The 24689-nt window shown below is 33.2% G+C and overlaps 2 protein-coding genes across 6 annotated transcripts in view; one reads left to right on the top strand and one right to left on the bottom strand.

Annotated features, from left to right (window-relative positions):
* Positions 1-1453: 1453 nt before the first annotated feature.
* Positions 1454-13300, top strand: LOC128209323 (selenoprotein N-like). 2 transcript variants are annotated; one of them, XM_052913310.1, is made up of 9 exons: positions 1454-2204; positions 3694-3816; positions 4119-4285; positions 4767-4949; positions 5841-5992; positions 7724-7941; positions 8675-8884; positions 9879-10048; positions 11152-13300. In XM_052913310.1, exons 1-9 carry the CDS (start codon positions 1905-1907, stop codon positions 11267-11269), a joined length of 1641 nt encoding a protein of 546 aa, XP_052769270.1. In that variant the 5' UTR covers positions 1454-1904; the 3' UTR covers positions 11270-13300. The 2 variants fall into 2 exon arrangements, with proteins under 2 accessions (XP_052769270.1, XP_052769269.1); XM_052913309.1 differs by having other exon boundaries at positions 3694-3831.
* Positions 13301-14303: 1003 nt separating this feature from the next.
* Positions 14304-24689, bottom strand: part of LOC128207993 (1-phosphatidylinositol 4,5-bisphosphate phosphodiesterase beta-4-like) — an 89910-nt gene continuing 79524 nt past the window's right edge. For all 4 annotated transcript variants that reach the window (XM_052911236.1, XM_052911235.1, XM_052911238.1 and 1 more), the window contains 7 exons: positions 23203-23385; positions 22095-22323; positions 21593-21659; positions 20788-20963; positions 20352-20453; positions 19802-19946; positions 14304-19464 (listed from right to left, as the gene is read on the bottom strand). In XM_052911236.1, the coding sequence (XP_052767196.1) occupies positions 19396-19464; positions 19802-19946; positions 20352-20453; positions 20788-20963; positions 21593-21659; positions 22095-22323; positions 23203-23385 (971 nt within the window). In that variant the 3' untranslated portion in view covers positions 14304-19395. The remainder of the gene's footprint in view (positions 19465-19801; positions 19947-20351; positions 20454-20787; positions 20964-21592; positions 21660-22094; positions 22324-23202; positions 23386-24689) is intronic.

Below are 24689 nucleotides of genomic sequence, written 5' to 3'. Positions count from 1 at the left end.
ATTTCGTGCACCGATTTATAATATTATTGCGCGGTAATCCCCTTTAGTTTTATTGTTATCATGTCCAAACTTTCGCTGATCAACGAAAATTGACAACAAAAATGGAATAAGCTTCTACATAAAAATGACGAGTACACCAGATCTGAAAAGTACGTACAAAGAAAAGGACTCTTTACTAGCGATGACTACATAAAGTAGTTCTAGGCTACTAATGACGCAAAGATTAAGTTACTCTTATGATCGCCATTTTATCTAATCTCAGTTGTTCCCCTTGACTTCTGTACGGACCCATAGCATAGGGATGCAATCTCTTCCGAATCATGTTTATTTTGTCTCAAATAGTTATGGTTTGGGTCAAACCAACTATTTTCCTACGGGTTTTGGGCGTAAAAATTGATTGGATCGAGTAGGTTGAAATTAAACATCAGCACAATGTTCTAGAGGCGCGGGCCGCCGGATAGCAAACATAATTTCCTCGCATAAAATTCATTAATACATAGAATTAATAACGTGGAACACTTATCCTATATATGAACACTTTCAAGCTTGGGGTTACCACGCAATTAGATGACAACGATATTTAGATACTTGTGCGAGGTGTTTGTTGCTTATTTGGACTGTAAACAAATGTCATGATCTTCAATAAATATTTTGAGATTTTGTCAATGATGGTTCAAATGTTTTAGTATAGTTTACAAACTGCTCTCACTTAAAAACAACAACATTATAAATGTGAAAAAATATGATATGCATATAGCAGTTAGAGAAGTTTCATGTACAAATTCAAGGTCCACAAATTTTACTCCATCGATGTTCTACAGGTCTTTTTTTATTAATTGCGAACGCCCTCTCACATCCATGTACAGTGGCAATTAAGAGTTGAAAAAGTCACAAAAGAAAGAAAAGGGATTGTTTGAATAATAAATATTTTTAAGATAAATCACGTTCAGTTTAATGTGATCTTATTTTTTCAAGTATAATGCAGTTTGAAGTCTTGTTTAAAAAAAAACCCCAAACACAACCGTTCAAGAAACAAGTAGCACGTCGATGGAGGCAAATGTGGACCTATTAACCAGATCATACGAAAATAAACGTATTTGAATTAAATAACTAAAATACATTACATTGGCATTTTTTTTCATTATTTCTTTAATGGGTGTACCCTGAATTAGATTGTAAAGAATTAAGCAACATTTAAGTTTTTTGACGAAAACGCTGTACTAAATGGCGCGATACGTTTCGACTAATTCAGAATTAGAATGTTTACGGCTGCGTAGGCATAAGTTTCGAAATTAAAGACCAATATCGATTTTTATATTCGATTGAATTAAACAATATAAAAACTATTTTTATGACTTATTGTTTAAAGCGTATCAAATTATTTAGATAATAAATTTTATATCGTGAAAATTCGATGAAGCGGTTACTAAATCATACAGAGCTGATAGTTTTTGATTGTTATTCAGTCTAGAATGAAACAAGGAAGTGGATCGAATGGCATTTTTCATGTTGAGTGTAACACTTAATTGTTGCTATGGAAAGCCGTGTAGCTAATCTCAAATCAGTTCAATATATGATCTGTTCTCGTGATTAAAAGCAATATATCTTGTTTTGTGCAAGACGATATCTTCCTGACACTTGAGTCTCAATATGAGTTTATATAAATAGGAGAGATAAAAATCTTAATTTTCATCATATATGCATTACTCATCTGAAATCCTTGGTGCTAATCTTAACTATATTGATGCAGACATGGTCATGAGGTTGCTTATATTTTTTATTACAGCTAACCTGAACTATGAACATTAAATGAAAACAGATTTTAATGAAAATTGAAATTGTGTGTATTTAAATTCAGGGGAAAAAGGAAGAAATTTGGATACATTTACAGCAAACTGTGGAAAATGGAAAATAATGTGGCTGTTAAGAAGACTGAACATAAAACTTTAGAAAAATCTCATAGGGGAAAATGTTTCAAATGTTTGTTTTGGACATTATCATTGGCTGCAGCATTGGCTGCAATTATTGTTGGAATTATCTATTTTAAAATAACTAGCTCTGAGTTTTCAGATGAAATAATTCACAGTATTGGTGATGAAGGGGTACAGATGTTTAAAGCATTTGACAGAAACAGTGACAATTACTTGTCCATCGAGGAATTTGAACCATTGTTCCACTCAATCATGGGCCAACAAAGTGAAGGGGTTAGTTATATAAAATTGTTTAAAAATATTGTGACTGCAGACTTTGGAAATGAAAGAAGTCATTGCATGACAAAACTTTAAAGGCTTTGATTTATATGTTGCTGAATAAAACATTCAGTCAAGTTAAAATGAAAAATTGTCATCTTGATTGTTGATTAGTTATTGTATACATTGTTCTGTATCAATGATGAAAATAAAAGATAATGACATTTAACTTCCTTAAATGCCACAAAAAGATTTATTGTAATCTGGAAGTTAAAACAAATCAGGAAGTAACTCTGTATTTTGCAATTTAACTTGTAAGTTACTGTCAGCTGAATCTAAAAGTTGTCTAATGCATGCAGTCATTTATATGAGACTCAGAGTATAAATTATATTTGTTTGAGCCTCTAGATATATAAATATATATATATATTGCCTGTCTGCCACACATTTTGCTTAGCCTTACACCTCTTAAACTTAATACATGTACCGGGTAGGTGTTGCAAGTTGAATTTGATTCACAGTTTTTCCCTGGACCTATCTATATGGTTTAATCTAGGTCTGTGGTTTTGCATGTTCTGAGATTGTTGAGCCGTGATATAGATTTATTTATCTTTTGTATGTCTTTAAACAATGTCAATATAAGTGAGCAGCATCATGTGAGGGTATAAGCATAAAGTGCTTTCATTAGCTTTATAATTTTGTAAGAAACCTGGAAATAAGTTTCTGCAAACTTTGTACTGTATTTCAGTGGCCCACAATGCTTATCAGCATACAATACACTAGTGATGTTCCAATGATCAATTATAATAAAAATCGATTGGTTGGGCCTGAAATCGGAAACAATCGATTGTATTTGGTTATAATCAATAATCGAAAAAAAAAATGGCTAATGAAAGCCACAATGAGCAAGAAAATGAACTATTTTTTATACAACAACACTTAATAACTTTAACCATAGACATAATGTATATGCATAATCATGATGATAAAGAGTTAAATACTGCACATTAATAAAACTACAAAGTTCTATCTAGTATTTTAAAAGAAAGAAAAATGTACTATCAATAATGATAAAAATCAGTTACTTGAGTGGAACCGATTATTGATAGTAAAATTGGAACTGATTCCCAACACTACAATACACATTTATGACATACATGATGTATCTGAATACTCTGTTTTAATTTGAATTAATTTCTGTATCATTTTAGTTAAGTCAAACTTTTTTTATTTTTTTGGAAAAACATATCACAGTGATAAGTTTAGACATGAACTTAAAGTATAATAAATATAATGATAAAAAAGGAAATTCAAAAGTTTATAATCTGCTGGCAGCAGATTACAAAAACGAATACTTTGGGTCTGTAGTCTGGAACAATATCCATTACACAAGCGTATCTAGTCAGTCTTAGAGGGTTTTATGTAAGATATAAGAACTTACCAAAGCTGAGAATACCCCTCTAAACAAATTACTGTATAAGTTATTGTTTTTTCTATTTTTCAGCAATTCCTTCTCAAAGATAAAGTGTATGAACAGCCATTTGATGAAACCGATGAGATTCTCTTAGTCAAATCCTCGTTTCTGCCATTAGTTCTCAGCAGCATGACCAAAGCCCAGAACCAAGGGGTTGGAAGCTATTTTGTAATGTTTTTATTGTACTGTTTAAAACTTATAATGAAGACTAGTTACTATGTTGTTGTTCTTTCAATTTGATATTATCCAAATCGTGATATACTTGTTGTCAATTACTTTTAAACCTCAATCATGGTACTTTTATTTTTATCTTATTCATGTGCCTCAAACCAATATTTTGCCACTGATGTTTTTAAATCCACTATTTACATGTAATTATGTTAAAGCTCTGTATACTTCTTCTATGTTTTTTGAAATAAAAATATTATTTGTTCATCATTCTTGCTCTTCTCCAGATGGGCGGTAATGAAGCTCCACTAGATGGACTGTACAAGTGGAAAACTCAACACAAAGAACTAGAAAATTTCGCAGTGGCCCACTTCAACTCCTTCTTTCCACCAAAAGGCACTGAGCTTGGCTCAATTTATCACATAATAGAAGATGAAAGGGGCTTTTTGGACGAGTAACTATGTTTTCATATTTGGATACGTTTACATCCAGCAGTGCAATTCTTTTAAGATATCGAAAGGTAGAAAGTAATTATTCCACTCTTTTGGCATAGGGGATTATTAATAATGTTTATTTAAAGAAAGTGTATACATGATCACATCTTTTTATTTCTTTTTTTCTCTTCATCAACTGGACTCATAACTTCTTTTGTGTACATGACTATCCCCCCAAAATGGTGAAAATGCATGGTGCACTACTGTTGATGAAAATCAGCCCTACTTGCCTGATTTTGGAGATCAGATATCATGACTTTTACTTTAGACAGATGGTATATCTTGAGTTTTTTGTCTTGATAAGTAAATGGTGGCAAAACTGTTGGCAAAGATCAATAGATGTACAATTTATACATATATATTGAGTATTTATAAGTAGGCTACTCAGAAAAAAAAAACTTTAACGTAAGTCATGTTTTGAAAATAACTTTGTCATTTCAGGATGACGGGAGATTTGTCAAGCAATCGCTACTATCCCCCAGATGTTAAGATGGAACACATAATCTTCCATCGTCTTCTGTCCATGTTCCATCCAAGGCCATTTATCATATCTAGATTCAAGCCCCGGGGCTCGATTGCATGTATACGGGCTCAAAATGACAAGTACTTGGACATAATATTCAGGTTAACTTTTTTTCATATGCATTTGATCTCTGCATTTTGTTTGTAGGTAAGAAAACAATGACGTTTTGGATTTAGTTTAACACTGTGAACACCTGCTCTTTGAAAGTTGAATTTTGCAGTAGAACCCATTGGACTGTCTCACTGTCTATTATAATTTTCTGCCTTGTAAAAGTTTGCAGCAAAATTGTATCAATCTGTTACACAAGTGGAGCTTACTTCTGCTTCACTTGAATTTTTACTACAGTTTTAATTTATATTATGGTAGTTTAAACTTTATCTTTTTTACAGATTATGAAGAAATTTATATTAACTTATGCTAAGTGAATCTTGTTTAGCACAATGTTGCTTGTGAGTGTTGTATCGTGTTATGAGTAAAACTTGAGTGCCTGGAGAAAACCTGGCATTGTCCGGCATGGTGACACTGTCCAAACTCATAAACCCATGCCAAGAATCGAACCCGGAACGCCTTGGTGAGCAGCCAGTGTGCTAACTGGACAACTGTATTGAATTGTGAAAAATGATTTGGACCAATCTTTTAGCGATTTTCTGTTACTGAAATTAGTCCTGTGTGGACAAAATCGGTATAACCCAGCAAATTGTGGGATTTTATTGTTAAATACCATAAAATGCCTAATATGTACATTATGTCATAATTCTATCACATGACTCCTTATGTCTAAGGTTTTGTACATGTAATGAGTTTCTGCTTAACTGTCTTGACATCAGTATGAGTGGTTGATTGAAGGAAGAATCCAGTTCATTTTTTGACATTGACCTTAGATTGCCTGAAATTCTTGTGCAACCATGGACAATTTCACAAATATGTATGACTTTTGATGGATACGCCATATAAGTGGAAATCATATCTAGACAAGCATTGATTTCTTTCAGAATTCACGCAGAGTTTCAGCTGAATGAATTGCCAAATTTCCCATTCTGGTTCACCCCAGCCCAGTTTACGGGACACCTGATTGTAACGAGGGACCTGAAGCATATTGAGCATTTCAACCTTTATGTGCCCAGTGACAAGAAACTTAATGTTGGTATGATAAATTTGTGGCTTAATATAAGTTTTATTTTTAGTTTGAAAGACATAAATTATACAGTTACAATTGAACGAAGCCTAAGCTGTATTGAGCTTTTAAACTAATTTTAAAGGGACTTGACACCAAATGGTCCCAAAATGAGAAAATTCTGTATTTCTTAAAAACATGCATAGAATTGTCAAAACCTGCTAGTATGTAGTTGATAATACATACTTAATCAAGTTAATGATTTAAAAATAAATGCAACAAATATCAGACATGTGGCCCCACAAGCTGTCTCAGCTAAGTTATCCCATTTGAAATAGCGTGGAATGTTTTTTCCGAACACCTTGCAGTTAACCAGATGGTTCACATACTGACCTGTCAAGAAGCTTTTTAGCCAACTCCCTGTCATTTTCAGCAGTGTTAACCTCTTTCAAAAGTTTCCATCGATCAATTTCATCACCGATGTTAATCTTTCGGGCTCTGTGTCTATCTAGTTTCGCAGCAGTTTCCTGCTTCCTTGCACTGTCCATTCTTTTGGGAAGCCATGAAGTGTGCATATTTAGAATGTGAAAGTCACGAGTTGAGTTTCAATATATATACCGCTGCTATTTTTAAACTGGGTATGTCTACCTCATAGATTTCGAATCTGGAAATTCTAAGTCACTTTTGATAAGTTTTTGTATCATCTGGTGTATAGTCCCTTTAATCCTACCTTTACAAGCAGCATTTGTGGTTATGTCAAATGTATTTATAAGGTTTGTTAGAGTCAACTGAGTAAATTTTGTTAGATTACATAAACATTGGGTGAAATTAATTACCCAATACAGTCGAACCCCGTTGGCTTGCACTGGCTTGGCTCGAATTACTCTTTGGCTCGAACTAGATGTAAAGGACCGATTACTTTAAACTGAAGGTAAGCGTTTCCGCTTGGCTCGAGTTTTTCGAGGCTCGAGGTATTTGCGCTGGTCCCTGGGAGTTCGAGCTATTAGGGTTCGACTGTATTTGAATTCAAAATGTAATGTATGAGTTATCACGGACATATAAACATATGGTTTATACATGTATGTCTGGGATAATATTAGCATAATTATCTTCCTTCAATGAGAAGGTTATTACTGTACATCTTCCAAGTCTTTCTATTGGCCATCTTGAAGTGCAAATATTTAAATGGTGGCAATAATTTCTCAGAAGAAGGCAGATTTCTATTTATGTTCATTTTACCTGTTTCATCTAATTGATGCACACTCATTCAAGCAAGTTTGATCAAAACTATTTTAGAAGGTATTTACTGCATTGTACTTTTGATAAGCGAGGTCTTTTTTTTGTTACTTTTGTAATTTTACTTTAAGATGCCATGATAATGTGAATCGCTTCTATAATTGTTGTCAACAATTTGTTCATAAATTATTTTGCAAGTGGAAACTATCCGACTGGATCATATATCAAATACTACCAAAAGTGAAACTTTCAATACAGTATAAGAAACAACTTCCGTATATTATTGTAAAAAAAAAATCAATTTCAAAAGGGTTATATTTTTCAATTTTTTTTGGTAAATCAATCAGGTTGCACAAGCATCTGTAGACCAAGTGAAATTTTCTCAACTCACTCTTACCTTCAGTTGATAAACTTATGTGTGTCTCAAATTTCAAACCTCCTAAAGAATGCCAAAACCAACAAAATTGAAGAAAATATCTCACAAAATTCGATGTCTACTCTATAACGTCTCTCTCTATTCTCTAGATATGGAGTGGCTGGAAGGTCGTAGTAACATGGTTGTGGATATTGGTTACATGCCGGAGATGTCACTGCATTCCGTGTCCCATTCCATTCCTGCTTCCCAAATTAATGATAAGACCCCAAGCATAACCTTTGACCCTGCTGGGATACAGTGGCACGAGGAAATTACAGAAACTGCAGCCTTGAAAAAGCTGGAAATACATATGTATCCCTTTAAAGAAGTAAGACACTTTAATATTTAACATCTTTTACTTTTTATGCTTATTCAAAAGTAACTGAATGTTATGTTTATGTACACTTTTATGTGTATATTGAGTTTTCCAATTCAATATTATTCACAGGTATAAATTTGCATTTATATGTGTGCTCTTTAAAAAGCATGTAATGCTTTATCTAATGTATTACTGGTAGTCTATAAATGTAAATCATTTATAGGATTATCAAAGGGAAAAGTCAACCTTGATAGCAACTTTTAACTATCATTTAAATCTACAAAAAGATGCATGAAAGTATCTTTTGAGTATCACTTCATCATATTTATGTTTACTTAGATTTCGTAACTGTAATAATTTATGTGAGAGTACCTTGTAAAATATGTCTTACTGAAAACTTACCACAACCTTTCATTAATGCATGATTGGTTGTCCGGTTAGCGCAGTGGTTAGCGCACTCGCTTCTCACCTAGGCGACCCGGGTTCGATTCCCGGCTTGGGCGCATGTGAGTTTGGTTTGTGGTCACCAAACCGGACAAGTGGGTTTTCTACGGGTTCTCCGGTTTCCCCCACAACACAAGACCACACTCTCGCGTAAAATCGTGCCAACGAGAGTGATTAATATAATGTTGTAATAACTTGTTTCACAATCGTTGTAAAATAAATATGTTTAAACTAAAATTAATGCATGATTGCATATTTCTACAACTGAGTTTTGATTTTTACTTGTAACTCATTTTAGGTGCCATACTACAATTTAACAGAATCATTGAAGCTTGCAAGTCAAGAAAACAAGCTCATTCACCATATTCTTCTGTGGGGCGCATTGGACGATCAAAGTTGCTGAGGTTCGGGACGCACCCTCCGCGATATTGCGCTGGGGAGTGCGTCCGTCATGTCCATCCTCCGAGAGAATTTTGTCTCCGGATGGTCTCTGATTGCAGATCTTGAGGTAATGTAATTTATTCAAATTTTATTTTAGCTTGATTGTGTTGATGGTGAAAAAAGCTGCAAGATAGCTAATAGAATCATACTTATGACTGTTGCCTGAGTATAAACCAGTACCCCTGGTGTCCATTATGAGAGATCATGACAAGATTTGATGGCAATTGACCCCACAACAGAACAGAACAGTTATTGTAAACTTGAACATTTACAATTCATTGTTGTTACAATAACCTAAACACATGGCATGGCAGAGGTAGAAATCTGCTCCGATACACTATCTTAATCTGACATAAATGTGTTTGTTTCCCCCAAAAAAATACATTATTTTGTAAAGCTGAAGCTGGTTTACTCTCTATTGTGTGGTTGTAAAATTATGAAAGTTATGTTTGGTGATCGTGTTCATATTGTTTCATATCTCACTTTAAACTATTCATTCCCTTTAAAAGAGGTTTTCCTTATCTATTTTGCTCTGTAACATGACTTGTGTAATTACTAATTAGAGTAGTGTTATGGTATAAAATGTTAATCAGAATGTTAACATTGTCTTAGCTTCATCATGCAAACTCATTCAAGTGGGATAGGAGACTAACAAAGATATGTTAATTAAACTTTATGTTTTTGGAAAATGGTGACAAATATTGTGTGCATGAACTTCAGGTACTCAGTAATAAAGTTATTATGTGAAATTCTGATGTCTGGTGACCCAAATATTATTTTGTTATCATTTGATAAGGTTTCATGTAATGGGAAAGAATTTATAAAAAACAAAAATGAAAGCAGTTTTAAGCCTTGAACAATTGCTATTCACGGCATTTCATTTCCCTAAACTTTTATCTCTTATGATAAGATGATCTTATGATCTAGATATAAGCAAGCCATATATTCAAAATTACAGTATATGGGGTCACAAGGCATCAAAAATTAACATAAGCCATTGGCCGGTTAAACCAGCTGAATTGTACATTAAATACCTTAACAATATAACTATTCTTTTTCAGGACTTGAAAGAGAACTCGACCTGCCCTGAGGCTGTAGCAGTTGCATCTCATTTCTTAGAGCATTACAAATTTCCTGTGATGATGTATGTAGCATATTCCAATGGCACCATTGCTCATAAAGTTAATGCCAACGATTTCATGGATGTCAAAACCAGCATTATGGAAAATGGGTAAGGGATAGGCAGACACCATAAAAGACTTGCAGCTTTTTACCAACCCAAAAAATTCATTTGCACAGTTTTTGTTCTTTGTCTATAATAGTAGTAGTCATCACATCCATCAGTCCCATTTTTGTCTGGTACATATCTTTTTCATTCATTGTTGGATTTTAAAATTATTTGGCAGAAGAGACCATTATATCATAAGGATGTGGCTCACTAGACTAGTAAAATAGGCATTTTTGTCTATAGTAAAGAAATTGGCATTTTGGTCTATTGTAAATTTGGCATTTTGGTCTATAGTAAATTTCGCATTTTGGTCTATAGTAAATTTGGCATTTTGGTCTATAGTAAATTTGGCATTTTGGTCTATAGTAAATTTGGCATTTTGGTCTATTGTAAATTTGGCATTTTGGTCTATGGTAAATTTGGCACTTTGGTCTATAGTAAATTTGGCATTTTGGTCTAAAGTAAATTTGGCATTTTGGTCCATAGTAAATTTGGCACTTTGGTCTATAGTAAATTTGGCATTTTGGTCTATAGTAAATTTGGCATTTTGGTCTATAGTAAATTTGGCACTTTGGTCTGTACAAAATTGGCATTTTGTTACTAGTCCAACTTAAATTTTACCAGATATTGCTAGTGGCACAGACAGGTTTTAAAAACTCTGGATATGTAAGAGTTGAGTTTACAATCATATGTTCAGTTTGATGAATTTTAATTGCATGTGAGGTAGTAGACCTTAGATGAAAACTATAAACATTCACTACCCGGTAATAACAGTAGTACAGTCCCAAGAGGAACATTTTTTGTCCACAGAGATTTATGGTATATTGGAGTTTTGGATTTGAGAGTGTCTGTATGATGCCAGCTGTTCTCTCTGGCTAAAAGTAAACTTAAGACCAACACAAATATACTAAGAAACGCTCTTGAGAAAAAAATGCGCACAAGGATTAGGGACTAGGCTACAATGTATTAGTCTACAATGTACATTCCAAAACCTTCATTAATTAAACCTTACAAATAACAGCAAGATTGTATCATTGTTGCAGAAAAATCACAGTGTTTCGTCAGTAAAAATGTAATACATTTCTTTTTGTTAATTCTTAACATAGATTCGCTGGCAGTGATGGTCAGTACAGACATTTCCTGACCACTGGAATGGCTCGCTGTCGGCAAGGTGAAGTGGCAGAGTTAAAACCAGTTGAACCGGTTGAGCACCAAGAAGAGTAATTCAAACATGCATTAACCAGATGTGCTTCATTTTAGAAAATTCCATCCTGTTTGACCAACCTGTTATTTCTTTTAAAAGGTCATGTTTTAAGCATAGTTGTCAGTCTTGTCTACATCATGCTACAACTGATATGTTGGTCAAACTTCGAAAACAATTTAACATATATATTTCATACCCTGAACACATGTTTACAATTACATTACGCATGTGTATAGCAAATTTCATCACTCTGTTAATTTTGATGAATTATGCTTTTCAATTGACCAGCTGGGAAAACATCTGAAAATTGGCACTTGTTGTGAGTGCCCATGTCTTACTGTTACATTCCTCTTCAATTGTTATAAGCAATGAAATAAACCACCTATGTGCCATTATTTATTATTCATTTGATAACATTCATTTTGAATATTCATTTAGTAGATCTGCATTGTTTAATAGCTTGAATATTTGTTTTAAATGTTGAAACATGTAGGTATGCTCATTCATTTATTTCATTAGTGTTTTATCAGGAAGAAAGGACAGTGTTATTCATATTGTCAGAAAAAGGAACTTCTTTTGTTTATTCATACAGCACCATCAATTATCTACGGTCATTTGATGTTTTATCTTTATCATAGATTTATTATATAACTGTTTTTAGTTGAATCTTCCTTTTTGTTGATGATTTATTGTTTCATTTATGTGTGATTGTTGGGGGTATACACCATTGCTTTTGTAAATACACATACCGTATCTATACATCAGCTGTAAAACAGCACCATTTGCACCATTTTGATTCTGTGAAACTGCATTATGTGAATTATTTATGATTCTGTGAAACAGCATTATTTCAATCATTTTGACACTGACTTTTTGTGCTCAGAAATAGGCCACTCTTTTTAACTATTTGTGGTGTAATATGATATGATGTCAAAACTTTCAACCTTCAATTGAGCTTACAAAAGGATGTTGTCGAGATATATGGACACTCCAGAAGCTTCAACTCAAGACCAATGCTTCTGAAAATTGGTCAAAATAGTTGTTATGATAAAGTCACAGACTAAGGTGATTATCGGTCATCTAGGGTTAAAAAGTAGGTTTTTAGGTCAAAAATTTGAAAAACTTTGTTTACACAATAGAGGCTAATTGTCTTGATGAAGTTTTCAATCATGTTTTTATATGGGTCATCTCGGGTCAAAACCTAGGTAACTAGGTCAAATCTTTAAAAAGCAATATTCACAACAGAAAAAAGTCGGTTTTTCGTATGATCACTGGTCAGAATGATTGTGTAGATAATTATGTGATATGAATTTGGGTCATCTCAGTTGAAAAAGTAGGCCACAAGGTCAAATGTTTACAGCACTTTATTTATGCAACTGAAGCTGCATTTTTTCCTGGATCCTCAGGAAACTTGTTCCAAATGTCTACTTACCTAATAACAATTGACTGGCCATTAGTTATAAGACATGTACTCCTGTGAGCTATATTATAGGGTCATCAAGGCCATCTTGTTAAATGTTACTTTTCGCTGTCAACTATTCAGAAATAAAGAAATCTACCAAGGCTTCCAATTCATATTTTGTGAGAGGTTTAAGGTTATCCATCCATGGTAGGTCAAGGACATTATATCTCACCACTATGCTTTTTTTGTTGGCTTGTACTTATTAAAAGTTTTTTATTAATCATCAGCTGTGTTATTTCCTTGTAAGGCTAACATCTGATACCAGCGTCAAACAAACCATTCAGACACTGCGTTCTTGACCTCTCTCCTCATGTATGATGACCCGCCTGTAAAGTGAGCACTCACTGGGGCGGGTCTGATGATTTTATGGGGAAATTTCGTTGTGGTCGCAGTTTCTTTCTCTTTGTTTGTCACTGGTGTATTTCGTTTTATGATTATAAATTTGACATTTGACTTCAATGTTGCATCATGTATTAAATTAATTATATATAATATGAATCTATGTCTTCCATGCTTGTATTTGTCTCTCTGCTGTTATTTTGCTATGAGATGGGACTTTGTTTGAATAATAAAACTAAGAAAGGTTTAACATCTTTGTTTTGCATAACAGTTCAGATCATTGCATTTTAAACCGCCAGCATAAAAAGATACATGAAAATTATTGCAGTGTTTGATTTAGGAAGGACTCAGTTTAGGACTAGATTAATTGACTGAGCCCTCAACTTATGAAAGAAAAATAAAGCTACCAGTCATTAAGTCTTGGGTGTACCTGTGTTAAATTTCCATTGGAACTTTGTCTACAATTTATATAATCAGTCAGGGATGGATTTTTTCGATGTAATTGTACACATAGCATGTTTGAGGGTCAAGACTTTTTAATGCAAGTGAAGTTGTCTTCGAGACTTTATTATTAAACATTTTTTTCACCACCCCTAAATGATACTGCCACTAATGAATTATAACCCAGGGGTCATGGCCCTATTGTATAAGTGTGAATTGTCTAAAACTACATGTACCAAGTTTCATTTGAATTTCTTGAACGCTTTTTCAGTTATGGTCAAGGTCAAAGTTTTGTACTTCAACGTCAGTGACACCAAGCCCCAATATCACGAAAATACTTCAGTTAAGTATCAAACTCAGTCTCGACTCATTTCACCAAATAAAAGAATAATATTCTTCAAAATCTTGCATGTTTGATACTTTTTTGAAAACGTATTTTCTAACATAATGTGTTGATGAAAAGATTTTGTCAATATTTTAAAGAAAACTAATTCTAGAGCATAAAAATACTCGAGTATCTTATAAAGAATACAGAATTGTACTAAATACATTTTTGGCTGTAGAACATATTTACCTTGGAATTCAACCAAAGGCTTTTATCAGCATATTCTATGATAATATGCACTTATAAAACTGTAAAAAAACATATATGATTTGTAATAAATTTTAATGTCATGTGATTAAATGTGTTGAGACTGAGATTGAGATTTGACTTAAGTATTTTCGTGATATTGGGGCCTAGTCTATCATAAATGTCTTCCAAAACATCCCGAATATTTGTTCCAGGCTCAAATATTACAAGAAACACTGAATGAAATTTAGGTATTTAGTCTACATTTTAAGACATCTAAATAACAAAATATCACATATTGTAAAAACATATATTTAGATCTCTATTTAATAACATTATTACATTGAATGAAATCTAAAAAAGTTAAGACAAGAATATAAAAAACGTCACATATGAAGTAAAATGGAGTATCAACAAATATGATAGAAAAGAACCATACAAATACAAAAGAGCTACAAACAATTAACATGTAAAATGTACATCGTATTCTTCCCCTTAAACGTTTTTGATAAAAACTATTATGACTAAAATGTATTCAAAAATGAGAACACTTTAAAAAAACAAACAGTTTCTGTAATGTTCATGGTGTGACAATAAGCTGATCATTTGTAAACCATTGTTTTAAAATATCTTCGGATTCTATGTTTTTATATCAAAGTAATATTTCTTTAAAATATGAATTAGTTATTGAATGTTAAAGACTTCATAATTTCTAATAAATAATATTATTGAGTTAAAAACAACCAATCAGTTTTGAGATCAAATTTTAACACTTAGTTGTCAATTGGGCAAAACGTACATTTCTTATATTGCTTACCATACACATGATTCATGTTATTAGAATATTTATAAAAAACCTCCCCATCTTTTCTACCAAAAACAACTGACGTTTATTTTGCATGAACCGCATTGCCTATATAATGACATCATTGTTTTAATGTTTATTACTGCGCTCCGATTGGACAAATAAAACATGACAAATCCAATTGTAGTTGACATTATAACAAGAATAAACATTTATAGTAGCAAGTTTGGTAAAATTCGGATAAAAACTGTTCAAGTTTGAGAGTAGACAAAGCTAAAATGGCCAATTTTGATAAATTCAGGGGGCCATAACTCTGGAGTGCCTAAAGCGATTAGGCTGGTTATCGAACTTGACCTAGATATTTCACCAACAAACACTTTCATGAAGTTTGGTGGAAATTGGATGAGAAATGTTCAAGTTAGAGAGCGGACAAAGCTAAAATGGACAATTTTGACAAATTCAGGGGGCCATAACTCTGGAGTGCCTAAAGCGATTTGGCTGGTTATCGAACTTGACCTAGATATTTCACCAACAAACACTTTCATGAAGTTTGGTGGAAATTGGATGAGAAATGTTCAAGTTAGAGAGCGGACAACATTGTGGAGCCGCCCGCCCGTCATGGGTGTTCCCATAATACGGCCATCGTAAGATGGGCGTATAAAAATTAACCATTCTTCATATTAACATGTAAAGACAAACATCACAAACCCTTAAAACAGTTCAAGATAAAGATGGGGGTAAAATATACAAAGGTCAACAGCAAAACAAAGAACTGATGTAAAAGACTGACACACAATAACAAGAGACTGGCATATAATTCAACAGCTCAAGAATATAGCATACATTCACTTCATCCCTGTCACTTCGTCATTTATATGAACAATATGGCATGTTATGCCTTTAAGTATTTGCAAATGTATAATTTTAATAAGAATGCATATACACTAGCAGACAAAATTAATGCATGATAATAAATCAATCTTGTCTGAACACATTCAAGGATAATTCGTTGCTTACCAAATTCATGTAAACAATTTATTAATGCTTGTTATTCTCAATTAACACGTCCCAATCTTCAGCCTAACATTCTATTAAAAAGTTGTTACTTCTTACCATTTAACAGAATAATTATTTTGGCCGCTATAGTAAACATCATACTTGATACATTATAAATGAGATTCTCTTAGAAGTAGTTGTGAAACACAACTTCTATGGGACAAGTGGACTACTTTCTGTGCACTACTTTCTGTATCCTGGTACTACTTTATGTGCACTACTTTGTACATTTTGAATATTTAGAATGATATATTTGCATGTTAGCTTGAGGAAAGTTGTTTCTTCGAGCGTCAGCATCACCAGAAGTACGAGATAAATTTTGTAATAGATTTTAAGACTCAAATACAACTATTTCTTAATGTGTCGCTACAGTTACAATTTACATGTATGCATAATGTTTTGCAAACACTCCAATGTCATAAACTTATTTCCTTCTGTAAACAATAAAATAACAGATACATCATGACTACCTGTTATAAGAGTGCCATCATAGACTCTAACAAATGGATAATATATTCTTGAACTTGCTTACTAGTATTGCACAATAAGGTATACACATACAACAAACATACATCCAGCTGAGATGTACTATTAAAATCAAACACACACAATATTCATCAAAAGACTCACTTTAAGGGACTTGCGCCTTTTTTTGTGAAATGAACTTTTTTAGTATGACGAAATAAAGTGCGGCAAAACATAAGAAGAACTCAAATATCGTCTTTGAAGACCACAATTCTCATCAGTGTTAATAACAAAATATCCATCACTGGTGGCCTAGTGATGAAGCGCCCGATATCTAATTTTGTCTTGACTTTACTGGCATGAATTCGCACCCCATTAAAATAAAATAAAAAATTATACTATTTTTAGTAAAATAATGATAAATAGTAGTGCAACTACTGACAACTTGTAACTTGAGCCCTGATGCCCATCTTTTATTTTCAGTAAAAAAGGGGCATTATTCAACAAATTATGATAGCCCGAGTAATGGGATTTGCTGTACATGTGCGATTTGTCCCTGGTTCAAGGCTTTGCACAAACCTGCCACCAATGACCCTACTGACACCAAGACTATGACAATAGCTGATAGTAATTTCCTCGTAATATATAAGAAAGGGAAGCACATGCTACATCGTCAAGTAATACAACATCAGTCTCGCTTTTATTGAGACTGCTTACAGTAACGGAAAGTGCAACACTTGAATAATCAATTTGCTAAAGTGGAATTTCTATTTTTAAATATAATTAAGTTAATATTCAATGATCGAAAGGACAAAATACATGTATAACAATTAAACTGTAAACAGACGCATATCTACCATTCACTATGACAAGTAATAAATATGTACCAACAATGAAAATACACAATTCACTCCTGGACTTCAGGTGTGTAAAAAAGTTGCCATAAACAAACAAGTATAAGAATCACAATCTATTTCAAACCACATCAATTGAGCCGCAACAAGCAAATACAGGTCTTATAGTAAAAAAAGTGAAAAACATTTTTTTTGGCATTCTATCAAACATTTTATTAATAAAAAAGAAGGGTAATCACTTTAAAAAAATGTAGGATGTTTAAAGCGTGTCACTACATCAGCGCCGTCATATATTTTTAGTCACAGGAAACTATGGTGTCATGTTTCCTGCTTATGTCATTTTTTACTTCATGACCTATTTTTGCTCGTTGCAATTCAAATATATTTAATACAGATTAAGATGTGAGATTGTGAGGAGCACCAAGTTAAAACTGCGATTGCGGGTGTAAAGTTATTAAATTCACACATGCCCGGCAAAATAAAGGAAAATATCACGAGGGTTCCTTTTACAAATGCTTTAATTTCATGAGGATATGAATTAAAGTTAGCTAATGATAATTCATTGATGGGTATCAATATGGCACATTGAACATAACATATTGTGATAATACGGAGAGCTTCAGAGCGCATGCCTCACTCGCCTTCTGTATTTCTATCAAAAAAGAGACATAGCTTAATAGTTATTACAGCCTAAATTATGGGCCTTACTAAACGAATGCCTATTGGCTCTGGCAACATGTTTACCAAGTTTCATCTAAATATCTGGAAATGTTTTTGATGAATAACCTGTGTTGAGCTAATGAGCTCAAAACTAACACACAGAAAAGAGAGAAAAAGAACCTCATGAAATTAAAGTGAAAGCAAAACATCAATATCTTCCGTTTCAACCATTAGTAGCCAACATTCAACAAAAATGTTACACACAATTAATTAATACTCTCATGTTTTTAGTACAATACCACTGATTGTACAAAATGAGATAAAAAGTATACATTAACAGAAACATAAGAGTACATGTATATTCATTTCAAAAATGGAGAATTCTTAACAAGAATGGAAATGGGTGAGGGTAAACTAAATCATGACAAATTATATGTAGATGTCAGAAATCATTGAATACTGGATTCCTTGCCCTGCTTCGCAATGTTGAATGTCTTCATTTACGCTGGAAATTTACAATGTGCGCTGTTGAAATGGCTTGGATGATAGGTTCACAAACCCATACAAAAGTTGATGGTAAGGTTTTTCTGAACATTTATATATAAATCTTTGTGAAGTATAAAATTAAATAACAGTTTTTAAAGAGAACGTTGTCTGTTGTTCTGTTCTAGTTAAACAAAACACATCTTAACAAACAAGCCCACACATGTTTGTGTACATTTTCTGTTGCAACATGGGTACACATTTTCACATGAATATATTTTGTACTTTTATTCAGACAATGGTTCAAGCTCCACCAGAGCTATGACAATGCTTCACTTTTTTCACAGAGCTATTTGCTTTTATCCACAGTTCCACTATCACAATTTCTATATTCAGCGATTTAAGTTAATTTACAATTAAATATCCACACATGTAACACTTAGACTCACTATGGGACTACGAAATTTGCAGAAACAAATGCTATACATATTAATGTTTGGCGAATGATGACTCGTCACCACACATAAATGTCTATGGTTGACGACTTGTCAAAATGTTAATGTTTGGCCAATGAATACACAGTACATGTATGTATGTGTACAAATGTATTTGTTTGGCCAACGAATACACAGTATGTTTATGTATAAATGTATATGTTTGGCCAGTGACAACTTGTCAAACAACTATATTTGACCAATGAATTAACTCACAGTATAAACCTTTTGTTTGGCCAATGACAACTAGTCAAAACATCTACGTTGGACCAGTGAATTTACCGTATAAACCTATATGGTTTGGCAATGAGAACTAGTCAGACTGTCTATGTTTGACAAATGAATTCACAGCATAAATGATTATGTCTGGCCATTGAGTTCTAGTAAACACATCTATTCTTGGCCAATAGCGACTTGTCAAAATGTCAGTTGGGCCAATGATAACTAGTAAAATCATATTTGTTTGTCCAATTGAAGACAAGTCAACACAGCAAAAGTGTCTATGTTTGGCCTGTATCATACATCGGTTTCAGGTTTTGTCGCAAACAGGGCCTCCGTCCTCACCATATCTGCCATGTCTAAATCCTGGAAAATATTAAACCTCGATTAAGATGATAATCTTTACTTGAATGTGAAGGCAGAATTAAACTAAATGGAAATTATACTCGAGTCTGATTCATGGATAAAATCAAACCCATCATTTCCTAAGTGAGTAATCCATAAATGTTCTTTTCATTTTTTCAGACATGAACTTTTTTCCCAGTTGAAAAGCTTCATAAGTTAACAATTATTTTAAGTAGAGTTATGGAACTTGCTTCAAGTAACAACCTATGTGTGTTTTTATTGTTGACACTCATAACTATAATAATGTGAATATCTGTTCCAGTATACCTTTTCTGACAGAGGTCATATATACAAGTACCTTTGCAGTGTCCTTGGCAAATTTTTCTAGTTGTTCCTGGTGGAATTTTTCCAGCTGTTTTGTTTTTTTGACATGTTTCTCTTCCAATCTTCGGCGTTCTTCAATGAACTTTTTCATATTGTTTTCGTTAATTTCTCTAAAACGCCTGAAAAAGTAGGGATTATTTTGTAGAGGGAATAGACATCAGGTACGAATATAGCCTTCTATCATAGGACCTACTGCTACAAGAATAATTTCTTCCTTTTTTAATTATTTTGGCAACAAATCCCTCCCCATTATACATACTTCTTATTTGAATAAAATTAAACCTGCATAAATAAATACCTTTTACAGCATTTGATGAACCCTCAATTCTATAAACTATCAGGTTGCATAGATCAACTTGGAATATATCCAGAAAAATTCTTTATTATTGGATATCATTGTGATCTTTTAAATTTGATTCCTTAAAAAAAACAATTGTCCGAAGGTGAATTTACTTTTTCAGAATCATGTCTTGGAACTCACAGAAAGTAAGAACGAGCAAGAAACAAAACTGAAATCCCGGTACCTCTCTCGCTCTGCCTTGTTTTTAATGGATTTGTCATTCATGACGGACTTGCTCGACTCCACTGACTGTTTTGCCTGCAAAGCCTTCAGATCCTTGTTAACCCTGGAATCAACACAGTACAATGTTCACAAATCCTATAAAAGTATTCATATTTTTTACCGAAATTTGTCAATAACACATGATTTCAGAGCATTTTTGCTGTTATGTTCTTTTCGTATGGGCATTTCTTTCAAGTGAATATGATTCAAAAGTTTATGATTGTGAATGCTCTCTGTCATTTTGCTGTTCGGCCTGTAAATAAAAGTGCTGTTGAAATCAGCACAGAAAATGGGTAAATATTTCTGCTGTGTGGCCTGCACATTGACAAGCAGTTTAATAAGGCATTAAAAAGACAAAAACATATGTCACATGTAATAATCAGTACAAAAGTCCTAACCTCTCCTGTTTTACTGCAAGCTCCTTCTGCTGTGCTGCCTGCACGTCTACAAGCAGTTTAACAAGGCACCTGTCCTGCTGGAGGATGTGTTCCTTGCGGAGATCATGTTCCTCTGTTAGCTGGGTCAGCACCATGTCCGACCACTCCCGTGTCTGATCTACAACCATCTGGTGCACCTGCAGGTATCGCAATCTTGCAAGTCATTTCAAAACTAAACACATACAGTATTCTTTGAATTTCATAAGAATTTTTTTTTTTTCTATAATATTGTCATCCCTGCCTCTCTCTGAAATCACCCACTCTTATATTATGATGTGTAAAAAATTGGCTGTGGCCATACCGGATTAAAAATCATGAGAATGGCACCAAGTTCTAAACAAACAAATATCATTTTAGACATTTCTCAGTGTACAAAGGGACATAAATGTGACAATATTTAAGCATCAGGTACATAAATTGTCACAAAAGAGCTTATTATTACTTTGAGCAAGTAAGAAAGTTTGCGCATAGTAACTTTTTAAAGTTATTAACAAAACCATAAAAACTTCATCAAAGTATACTTCAAATGTACTTCAAAGTATCCGAAAGACCATAAATGTGACAATATTTTTTATTCTGGATATTGCGCCAAATTTTTCAACAATTATACCATCATTATTTCAATGCTTTACAACGTTCATGGCCAGTGAACTGCATGGACATTGCCAGATTGACCAAGGCAGACAGTTATCAAATAACTAAATTTTGCATCTTTAATCTATAAATACTTAATGATATATCTTTAAATGTTAAATGAACACCAAACCTGGTCTCTGTGGTCGTTGGTAAGAGTCACCACCTTTTCCTGCTGCGTGCTTTTACTCTCGTCAGACCTGTGTTTGTATCCAAGATGTGATGAAATAAAATAATTAAATAAGGTTAGATAGAATACTACAACAGTATTAGGAATGATCACAGTCAATATTAACATTTTTTTTACCAAGATGCACACTGCATGTTTAATAAAAGTTCTAAGAGAAAGCATGTTGTTGTTTTTCAAGTGAATGAAAATATGGTATTTCAGAAATTATATAGTGATTATATCATTTGAGCAGTAGGAAATGATGTTTTATAAATACCATGGATTACAGCGATCCTGACTTTGAGTCCTAATGATTTCTTTTCTTCATTTGATTATCTTTCAAAAATTATCGAGAAAAAGCAAATATTTTAAGATTTTGCACTAACGATTAAAGACTGCTTTTCCAAAGCAACTAATACCATGACAAACACACATTTACAAACATCTGAAATAAATTCCTACATACGCCTTTTTTTTAATTAATTTTTCCACAAGTTTCTCTGACGCCATCTTTTCTTTATCTTGGCCGGCAACGAGCTTGTCGACTATAATACAATGTTGTCGCTGCATGGCCGATCGCTCCTTCTGATGTTTTTTCTTCAGCATTTCCAGCTCCTTTGCCTGCTTTTTTAACAGTTTTTGGTACACCTTATCGTACTTGAGCGTCTCACGATGAACTGCTTCGAAGGGCTCGTCTGATTTAAAAATAATAATTATAATAATCTGATACATACAATTTCAAAGGATTGCAATATGTTATCACTGAATTTATACATATAACCAAAAGATCTTGAGCACATCTTCATCGTAATCTTTGATTATGATCATGAAACAACATCGAAAAATAAAAATGAAACGGTTATAGCAAAGCATAAAAAGTAATCTGAACAAGAGCTGTCACAGTCCAGTGACAAATACCCCAAATTCGGCCTTGTAAGATTGATAGCCATTATTAGAGCACAATATTTTTTTGTAAAACATCTATGCCCCCCTAATGGAAGCCAATAGGTCATTCGGATTAAACGTCTGTTGGGTAATTAATCGGTGAAATCGTTAAATGGATAATATCAAGTCAAGAAAAGCAAAGCATTTTAGTAATTAGTTTTTTTTGGTTTTTTTTTTATAATCTGATGACACTGACCTTTGATAAGTTCATATAAAATCAATGACCAGCCTCTCCGCCAAGTTATAATATCAAATGAAAAAATATACAGTTGTAATATTTTGGGTGCATCAACAAGACTTAAATAAAAATTGAATTTCGAATAGCAATATGTATTACTTGCTGTATACATCCCCATGTATTGATTTTGAGATAATTTTCTCCAGCAGAAGTATTTGAATAAAGAACTGTATCCATTGCAAAGATTCCAACCATACCCAGCGCTCATTTAATGTATGGCATAAATGAAAACTAGATTCCTAGATTCAAAGAACATACTTGTGGAGAACTGAATATGAATGTTAAAATATTAACACCTACCAAATTTCTTACAGTCCCTTTAATACATGTAATTCTGAACAGATCATTCAAAACAGTTTTCATGATACGAGAATAGCTTAAGTTGTCTTACCTTCTTTTTTCAATCTGCTGCCATCTGTGCTGTTCTGTGATACAGCTAGGACTTTACCGTTGCCTGCGGAAGGGTGTCGTTTTGCGACAATGGGGATTTCTCCAATGTCTTTCTCATCAATTCCCATCTTGACAATCTGATTGGTCGGCTGTAACTGAGGCTTGAACAGGGATGATACAATATCTGAAATATGATAAAAGAGAAAACAATCAAATTTCACATTAGTTTGAATATATCTTAAATGCAACTGAGTAAATCAAAGACCTTTTTATTCAACATGAATTTTTGGGAACTTCAAAGAACAAGATGGCTGTGAGCTGTTCACCTGAATTTATAGATTTTTTTTAATGTAAGTATTCACTATACAGTAATGTCTTTGAACACAATCTAACCCCTCCTTTGAAACCGATTTGAATCATATTTAATTAAGTAAACAAGGTAATTGGTGGAACATACTTATGCTCCTTGGGACTGCATCATTAACATGACTGATTTAGAACACTGAGGAAATATAAACACTGGTGATGGCCATTGCATGGTGTCAAATACAACAAAATCGAAACAGATATTTTACTTCTGGCTTTTTTGTTGGTGAATACATAAATTATAAAGGAACTTGTTTATCAGGTGAAGGAGTAGATATGAACAGTGGCTGGCCCAATAAGTGGGTATTTACCCATTATAATGTATAACACTAAAACTTTAAAGATTCTTAGCATGTTCTTACAAAAATAAATGCTTTTGTGACTCTGTCGCATCAAACAATATAAAAAATTTTTTTATCCATACCGTAAATGCCCTATTAAACCTCCAAGGTGTATTTTTGAGAACCCTACGCGCTCAGTAGGAACCATTTTTCCCATTCAGTTAAATTTTGAAATCCGCTTATTTAGTGGATCACTTATATTAAGAGACAAAAATATGAAATACCGACTACAGAGCGATCAGTATCAACTGTATTGAAGCTGTATACACACCCTGGTGCATTAATCAATAAAATGTTTGTTTCTTGAATGCATAGAAAATGTTGCAAAGTTAAAGACAAAAAGTGTAAACTTTACTATATAAATATTGGAACTTTTCATCTCTTTTAAAAAAATAAAACAGACTCATATTTATCCCTTATCTATTATTGGTGGCACATAAAACCAGCAAAACTTGGATAAATTGTCACTATTTTATTCTGCCTGACAAGGCCTCACATCATCTTTTCATAATCAAGTGACTTTTATCGCACCTGAAATGGTTTTACTGTGCATAAGAAAGACAGCCTCCTAAGAAGGTGCTTGAAGATGGCCGATAGAATGTTCTTTTTTTTAAATTAATTTCATGTTTTTGGAGTTAAGAGTTATAGTAATCATTGTTCATGCCACAGATTCAGAAAAATTAAGCCACGAAAAGACCCTTGGTTTAAGTCAATCAGGGCTTGCACGTTTAATAGGATATTTATGGTACTACCGATCTTTAACCATAACCGAGATGTCTTT

Source organism: Mya arenaria, chromosome 11, assembly GCF_026914265.1.
Source record: "Mya arenaria isolate MELC-2E11 chromosome 11, ASM2691426v1".
NCBI classification, from domain to species: domain Eukaryota; kingdom Metazoa; phylum Mollusca; class Bivalvia; order Myida; family Myidae; genus Mya; species Mya arenaria.
Note: the sequence above shows the minus strand (reverse complement) of the source record. Positions and strands in the feature narration are given on the sequence as shown.